Source organism: Dromaius novaehollandiae, chromosome 5 (assembly GCF_036370855.1).
Source record: "Dromaius novaehollandiae isolate bDroNov1 chromosome 5, bDroNov1.hap1, whole genome shotgun sequence".
In the NCBI taxonomy this organism is placed as follows: domain Eukaryota; kingdom Metazoa; phylum Chordata; class Aves; order Casuariiformes; family Dromaiidae; genus Dromaius; species Dromaius novaehollandiae.
In genome coordinates, this window is record NC_088102.1 from 43,786,906 (window position 1) to 43,795,743 (window position 8,838).

An 8,838-nucleotide genomic window follows, 5' to 3' on the forward strand; every position below is an offset into this window, starting at 1 on the left:
TCCCATGCTCAAAATCGATTTTGCAGTATTAGGTATTGTATGCATTAATACTTTCCCTCCAGTGTTTTCTCTCACTTGGTGGTGTTACATCGGGCTGCAATGGCTGCCGTGATAGCGTGGCCACTTCTCTCCTTTCAAGTGGTGTACTCCTGCTGTTTCCGTTTGGTTGCACGTCTTTGGACAGTGAGCTCCCCAGGGCAGGGATGGAGCCATCTTCTCTGCTTCCAAGTGCACAGTATGTTGTGGGAGCTACTGGAGATGAGTATAAAAAAGGCAATAAATTTGAGACCCCTGTACATGTCCATCTAGCTGGGAACAGACGCTTTTGTGGCTTTTGCCAGCATGTAGCAACAGCTCAGCTGTGTCAAAAGAACTCGCTAGTGGCAACTGCGTACTTAATGCATGCGATACTGGGTTTTGATGTTCCCTCACAATATTGGCCCACACTGTCGATTTTATTCCCGCGGGGCGATCTCTGCCGCAGTCGCAGGTGCTCCTAGCCGGGCTCCTGGCATCGCCAGCGGGAGCCAGCGCTTCGGCGCTGCTGCTTCCGAAGAGGAAAGGCGGTGCGGAGGGGTGGCGGCACCACGGCTTTCCCCCGCCTTGGCACGGCGCGGCGCACGCCGCAGCCCCGGCCCGGCCCGGCCCGGCCCGGCCCGGCCCGGCCCGCCCAGCGGCGGCGGTGCCGGGGCCGCGCGGCCCCGTGGGGGCGGGCGGCGGGGCGGTGCCGCGCCGCGGGGCCGGGCTGCGCTCCCCGCCGCGCCGCACTGGCCGGGCGGCAGCGGTGGCGGCAGCGGTGGCGGCAGCATCCCGCCCGTGGCATGGCAGCGGCGCCGCCGAGCCGCCGCTGACCGCCGGTGCGGTGCCCCCGGTGCCGGCATGCCGCCGCAGGAGCTGCTGGACTACTCGCCGGCGCTGCGGAGACCCAGCCCCCCGCGGGGCAGCGGCCCGGAGCTGGGCATCAAGTGCGTGCTGGTGGGCGATGGCGCGGTGGGCAAGAGCAGCCTGGTGGTCAGCTACACCACCAACGGGTACCCCGACGAGTACCAGCCTACCGCCCTGGACACCTTCTCAGGTAGGCAGCGGGGCCCGGGCGAGGGCGTACGCTCTGCGAAGCCGTCCTCTCGACAGGCCTCGCTTGTTTTGGACGCGCGGAGTTGGCCAGCGCAGCTTGCGGGGCTGGGGATGGTCTTTCCGGGTTAAACTCGCTGCCGTGCAGTGTGCGCCGGGACGGCTTTGCAGGTGAAGGGTGAGGGCTGCCTATGGGGACCAAAGCCCAAGACCATTTTCCACAACTTGGACTGAGTCACTTAGACGTTTTGTGAACCCTTTACCAGGTGGAAGTCTGGCTTTTTGCAGCTTTGAGGAAGAAGCGAGTGTAGATGGGGCACAGGCATGTGTGAAGTTGACTTTCAAGTTCTGTGATGTTGGGCCCCTGCCTGGTTTTGTTGTGTTATTATGCATAAACAGAAGAAGGGGATTTAATGATTTGTTTATATTATTTAGCTTCATAAGTATCACAGCCTTGCACTTTCTAACTTCAACTGATCTTCAGCAAAAACCTGCTTTTTCACGCATGCGCTCTAAGGCTAGCATTGAACAGAGGTTGCAAAAAATTTTAGGATCTTTAAGAGTCTGGCTAAAAATGCTTGCCCCATCAGCTGATGAGCCGTTACTGGTTTCTACTTTTGTAAATACCATCTTTGTCCTTGTTCTCCACCCCTCTTCTTTCAGACTCCAACTTCTAATATGAAACCCAGGATATACAAAGCCCTCTGAAAGATTTTGGATCTTCTTCATCTGATACTAAGAAGCAGAATAGTATGTGACAGTATAGATAGGTAGATTAGAGATGGGCTCAGGTTGGATCAGGAACTAGACTTCAAATGTGTCATAGTCTCATGGCACTTAGAAGGAGCATTTTGTTTGTCTGAGTGTCCTCGTAGTCACTCTTACATGGGAATTCTTGATTTGCCTTGAGCCTTTCTAAACTCTCCCACTATCACTTGAAGGAAATGCAGTGGGAACTTGCTGCTGTTACAGGGTCCAGTGGCCCTTTGGGAACGCATGTAAGGAGTCCTCAAGTCCTCCAAGGGAAAGGTAACTGCTTTCCCAGCTAACTTCATGCTAATGTGTTCAGTTTTGGGTAAGAGAGGCTAGAAATTACCATAATTATTAGCATCCAAATTTTCTGAAAGGGAAAATCCTTAATAAAACACGAGAGGTGGAGGCAGCAAGAGTTCAGAGACTTTCCTGTTAGCAGCAAGTAATTTGAAGATAGCTGCATGTAGGTTCAGCCCCACTATGAACGTCCAAATACTGAGCCTGGCTTCCAGAGGTGTGTAGCATTTGCAACTGATAGAAATCAAAAACATCATTAAAAATGGGTCTCCCACAGTTCACTTTCTGCTTATTGGGAGGAGCAACAAATAGGAGAATAGAGGTATTTCCCTTCTCACTCCTACTTTTAACCTGGATAAACCTGAAGAAAGTCCCTCCCTGGATTCACAGAGCCCAGTTCAGGATCCTCATCAGAAGTTTCAACCCAATTCTCTCCACTCTTGGGGAATACTTGCAATTCAAACTGCCACAGAACTAAGCCTCACGGTTTACATCCTAACCCTAATTCTGATCAGTGGATCGTAAAGTCAGAACCAGTTAAAGAAGATAATAAGAAAGGAGAAAGTGTTATGTTATTGGGGGAACAGCACTCGGAAAATGGACTATGACCCAACTGCATCCCTCTGGCTGCTACCTACAGCTGGGTGTCACTGCTAGGTAGAGCAGTATTCAGCAAAACATGTACCCTGTCACCTTTCCCCGCCAGGCTATCCTGTTCTGCCTGCCCCCTCTCTATTGTGCTGAAATCCAGCCTCATCTTGAGGGTGTGTACCTCGGGAGGGTGGTAGTTAGATGGCAGTCGCAGAGCTGCTAGCATAGCTCAGGCTAACAGCAGGTATGAGACAACTTTGTGCAAGTACTGGAGCAGGAGGTAATATATGTGGTACCTTTCTTCTGAAGACTGTTAAACATTTCAGAGATGCTAATTAGTTCTCTCAACACCCTTGTGAGATAGAAGAAACCAGATACTAGAAAGGCAAATGCCCAGTGCCTTGAAGATCAAATCAGGATCTAGCAGGCTCTTTGATCAGGAACAGGTTTCTCTCCCTCCTCTGGGGCAAAGATATGGTAACAATGCAACCATTTCCCAGTCACAAGGAAGGGATGGCTTTCAGCTATGCCGCTAGGAGTGGCACTGTGGTGTGTGCACCCATCTCTTCCATCCTTCCTTCACTCTCAGTCTCTCACCAAATGTCACCTCATCTTTTGTCCCATCTCCTTCTTTCTTCCCAGCCTTCTCTTAGAGAGGAGTGCTCTCCAAGAGCTCATATTAAACTATCCAGGTCACTTGTTTCTGTCACTTTTGTTGCCTGCTAATTACTTTAAGAATACCAGAAGATTGACCCTGCTTTTGTTTTTTAAAACAAAAAAGTCAATAAAGCCTCCTCCTGGGCACAGAGAGGGAGTTTAGCTAGCTGGTGTCAAGTGCCAGCCATTGTCACTTTAGCACAGGATGTCTGCCTCTTTTCATCAGAGCACAGCCACCTCCACATTGTCAAGACTTTAAAGTGATTTCCAGTGCTCCCACCCCCTTCCTGCTTTTCCTCAGTTTCTAGCCAGTCTCTGTGGTGTCTGTGCACTTAAACATCTAACAGTTTCATTCCAGATTTCCATCAGAGGTCCTGCCAGCCCTCAGTCTGAGTCAGTTGATACCACATAAAGGCTTACTGTAATTAGGGAATGAAATGGGTGTACTCCTTATGTGTGTAACTCAGCAGTTCTGCAATGTGTAGACGGTCTCTGAAGGGGATTTCACTCATGACTATTTCCTTATAAGCATCTTTATTTCAAAGTTGTTTTTAGGCTTTTGCTTTTCCTTAGTTGAGATGCTTCTGAAAAGACTCATTTTAACCTTTTTTTTTTTTTAAAAAAAAAAAAAGCTGAATTTCTGGCTTCGATGGAAGAAACTCGAATAGCTTGTATAATGGACAGTAATTTGAACTGTCACCCTGGGCCAAAAAGCTGGGAGCAAGTTGCTGAAGTTCTCAGTTTGCATTTATCTTTATTTGCTCTCTTGGGGGTGTGGCAGAAGAATATTAGACTGTTCCCAGGGCACTGTTCAGCTAAGGGCTCTCTCTAGAGGATCAGTTGTCCAGTAACATGAAAAGATTCTTTCAAAATGTCAGAAAAAAAATCAAAACACCCAAGGGATAAACAAGTCAGAAACTCTGCTGCAGGTCTCCTAATGTTTCCAGTGCAAACTTCAGATATTTTAGTGAGGTTTTCAGCAGGAAAGACAGCTATAATGGACTTGACTGAGTTCAGGGAATCTCTTCAATGAGATACAAAACAGAGTGCTCCAGGGAAGAACTGTGTGTGTGTCTGTATATTTAAGGTGTTGTACACAACTTCCTTGGACTAATCCTTATTCTTCTTCTGCTACAGTGCAGGTCCTGGTGGATGGAGCCCCCGTGCGGATCCAGCTGTGGGATACTGCTGGGCAGGTAAGCTCTATCAAAGGAGCTGTCAGCTCTGGTGCTGTGGGACAGGAACCGGGAAGGAAGGAAATGCACTAGTCCAGCATTAGGCATCCATTGGTGTGGCAGTCACAGGTGACTGCCAGACTCCCTCAGCTCTGAAACTTGTCCCTGAATCATGGCATGGCCACAAAGTGATGATGCCCTACCAAAGTGGTAACGTGATCAGATCAAAGTTTGATCAGCAAAGTGATCACCAAAGTGATGGAGCCATGATGCCCTGCCTCTGAGGTGTTGCTGTCCTATTTGATATGTAAAAGAACCTCTAGAGCATTGTGCTGTTCAAGTTCAAACCAGTAAACATTTGGGTTTTTTGCCCTTTCTACAGGAGGACTTTGACTGTTTGCGCTCACTCTGTTACCCAGACACTGATGTCTTCCTTGTCTGCTTCAGTGTGGTAAACCCAAGCTCTTTCCAAAACATTACTGAGAAATGGATCCCTGAGATACGAACTCACAACCCCCATGCCCCAGTGCTGCTGGTGGGGACACAGGCAGACTTGCGGGATGATGTCAATGTCCTTATCAGCCTGGATCGCTACCATGTGAAGCCTGTGCCCAGGCCTCAGGCAGAGGGCCTAGCTGACAAAATCCGGGCTGAAGCCTACCTGGAGTGCTCAGCACTGACCCAGAAGAACCTCAAAGAAGTTTTTGACATGGCCATTGTCAGTGGTGTTGAGCACAAAGCACGACAGGAAAAGAAAATGACAGCCAAAGGTATCAAAACCCTCTCCAAGTGCCGCTGGAAGAAATTCTTCTGCTTTGTCTGAAGCTGCTTTGGTGGTGGTGGGGAAAAAAAGAAACACCTGATGCTACACCTTCTTGGAGTGACTGCTCCAATGGCCCCAGCAAGGAGGTTATGATAAGCTGCTGGGCTTGGAAACCTGGCTTTTGCTGGGTTAAAGTATCAGATGCCTAGGAGACATGAACTGGATTTCCATTGTGACAGGATGTGGATGGTCCAGGCAGCTATAAGTACCTGCTGGACATGTCTGTAGTGTCCCAGACTAATGGGAGCCTTTGATACACAAAGATTTAGTACCACAGAACAGGCAGGTACCTTATGTCATTCAAAATGACCAGCTTTCTGTCTGAAACACACACACTTTTGAAGTTCTGACCCGGCATAATCCAATTCTGGTATAAAGCTGGGGAGGGACTCTTGAAGTCTGCCTATGCTTTGACAGATTTACAGACTTGGCCAAGAATAGGGCAGGGGCGGTTGTGGGGGACTGCAGTATAGTCTAACATGGGCTGCTGAGTTTGTAAAGCAGGACTTGGGTTTCCCCTCTGATTCTGCTTGCCAGAATAAGTAGAAGTAACTTGGCCATGAAAAAGCAGCGCTCTTTCTTAAGGGCCCTGTTACTGCGAGTACCCTCAGGAAGGTTTTTCCTAAATAAAGGCCATTAACAGACTGAAGAGAAAATGCACTGGGAGCTGCATTCATTCCTTAAGCAAAACATTCTCTGAAGAGGACTCTGCACTCCAGTGAGTGACAATGCTCTAGCCTCACCTTAAGAAGCAGTCACTAGCTTGGGGGACCTATTTTGAAAGCACTGTGTGTAGTGATTTGGGACAGAGAGAGGATGAGGAGCAGTGATGAGTGGCTCTGTCTACCTAGCAGAGACTGGACTGTGTCAGTGAAGGGTTCGTAATACTATCGAGAGGTGAAATGTAGACAGAGAGCCAATGCATGTAATGAAAGGAAAAGAGAGATGTAGCATGGAAGAAAGAAGGTGGAAAAGGAACAGATAGGGAAAAGAAAGAAGCAAAGGGAAGTAAGGAAGGAAGATGGAGAAGGAACGAAGAAGAGCAAACACTGTTAAATGAAAGTTGTGATTCTACTTAGTTGTAGAAATTATGATGATAATATTCAGGAGATTCTCTAAGGAACTGGAAAACTACTAATGATCTCATTTTCTAAAAGTTATACTGTCTATGCAACAAGTTCTGAATCAAAAGGAAGGACTTGGAGGGAGAGAGATAGTTCCTCTTGGACAATAAAATCCTCAGTTTAAGATCTATGCAGGAGAACAGAATTTACCTGATATTGTTCTTCCTGAGGCTGCAGAACAGAAATGGAGGGATCAGGGCTTCTTTGTGTTGTGCTTCCCTTTCTTAAAAATCACAGCTTGATCTGCTGAAACCAAAAGCAAAGGAAACCCATGTGGTTCCTTCCACAGAAAGACATTCTGTGTATTTGCTCCATTGCTCTCTTCTCTGTTTCTCAGAGGATTCATTTCCCAGTGATTTTACTCACGTCTTATTACAGAACTTGCATCTATTTCTAAAACTCTCCTGGAGACATTTCATTCTGGCTTATGTAGCAGAGAGCATGTCAAGCAATGCTTTCAAAACTCAGGGGCTTCTCTGCATCTGGCCATGACCCATCTCTTTGGGAACATGCTGGAATAATGTGACACAAGGGGATACAGTTGTGAACTGTTTGCCCTGTACCAGAAGCACACATACCTGGGCCAGAGCATCCGTACAAAAACAGCAGATATGAATAATGCAGCACAGCTCTGGATCCAAACACACACCTGCCAACATCTCTCACAACCAATTCTTTTGGTAACGCAGCTCATACAGTCCCCAGGCCGTGACACAGCTTGCCGTCTCCCTGGGCAGCATCCCACTCGAAAGAGGCAGGCAGGCCTTTTGCAAAAGGATGCAACCCACCACCTCAGAGCTGCTATGGGGTGAGTCTTGGAGTCTTGAACAGGCTGGTGTGTCAAAATGACCTGCAAGCTAAAAGGACTCCCCCGAGTGAAATGCTATTGGGGTCCAGTCAGGAGTCCTAGAAGACAAGAGTACAAAGGCAGCAGCTAGAAGTGATGTGTCCTGCACATCTCTAGGCAGGATACTATTTCTTGAACAAAGCTCTTAGTCATCAATATATCCCTGCAGATATTTCCTACCTGTACAGGCACCCTTGCTGTATCACTAATTCCGTTTGTCTGTTGGGTCTTTATGCATTTCTTTAGTTTGTGAGAACAGGCTCTGATGTGGCCCAATAAGGAGAATCACATGGAGCGAATCACAGGTACAGACAGCACCAGCCTCCCCTGGTTCCCTGCTGAGGGGCGTGTGCTGGGAATAGCAAGCGTTGTCCTGCAGTAGCTTGGTATAAAACAGGGGTTATTTTATCCTGGAAAAGAAACTGTACTGAGAGCTGCTTTCTTCCTCTGTGACTGTGTCTAAAATTTGTTTAAATAAATTTTTTAAATGGCTGCAGTTTGTGTTTGTAATTTCATGGGTGTAAAGTAAGCTGGGCCTAGAAACGAAGGAGTTATTCCATCTCAGCGGCAATAGGATAGGAGAGAAATTACCCCATTTCTCTTTCCTTGTCCAAACCCCCATTAGCAGTGGTAACACCCCCCTCATTTTGGATAGCTGGAACTGTTTGAAATCTTTCTGTTGCTCCGTTAATTTTCCTCTCCCTCAGCAGCCACTCGGGGGATGGAGTAGCAAATATCCAAAGCTTTCAGTGCCTCTCCTCAGAAGCCACCATCCAGGGACTGGTCAGGAGGCCCCTCACAGCACTCGGTGGGACAAGCCCTCAGGGACCTTGCATTTGGAGCCTTAATAACAGCATGTTGCTCTGTCACCAGACTGGTGGGTAATTTAGCCACCAGCCTTATTTAACTGCTTAACTTGGTAGTTAAGCATGATTCAAGTGCTGAACAGCATTGTCCACACCATACAAGAGGGAAAGGCACAATCCAAATAGCTCATGGGACTCATCTTTTTAGCCATATCATCACCATCACCAGTAGGTAAAAACTAACCTCATCGACATTTGGGGTGTGGCAACTGCTCCAAAGGTTGAGGGATGGGAAATGAGGCTGCTGGGGGATTTCTAGAAACAAGGTAGGAAGGAAAATGGGGAAAAAAAATACAGTGCAGTACAGAGGACAAACAAACACATTTCAGAAGCCAGATGGAGAGATAGAGAGCAACTGCTGAGAAAACATGATTTGGGAACTTTTCTTTTGACAAAGCCTGAAAATATTCTGTCCTGCAGTCTACTGGATGCAGAGGAGCCTGGGGGATTATCTGCAGTCAGCTCTCAGCTTTGCAGCTTCCCAGCATTAAAGCTCATAGAAAGACCTGTGAATGGAAATAGCAGGAAAGTGTGAATTAACTTTATATGGAGTGAGTCATTTCACTGAGCCATATCCTGTCATGTGCATTATAAACATACTAAAACTCCCCAAAACACCAAGGAAGATAGCTGA

The 8,838-nt window shown here is 47.7% G+C and overlaps 1 protein-coding gene across 1 annotated transcript; it reads left to right on the top strand.

Moving 5' to 3' along the window:
- Window positions 1-809: 809 nt before the first annotated feature.
- On the top strand, window positions 810-7,830 carry RHOV (ras homolog family member V). The gene is made up of 3 exons (XM_026107534.2): window positions 810-1,075; window positions 4,507-4,565; window positions 4,927-7,830. Exons 1-3 carry the CDS (start codon window positions 880-882, stop codon window positions 5,365-5,367), a joined length of 696 nt encoding a protein of 231 aa, XP_025963319.1. The 5' UTR covers window positions 810-879; the 3' UTR covers window positions 5,368-7,830.
- The last annotated feature ends 1,008 nt before the right edge of the window (window positions 7,831-8,838 follow it).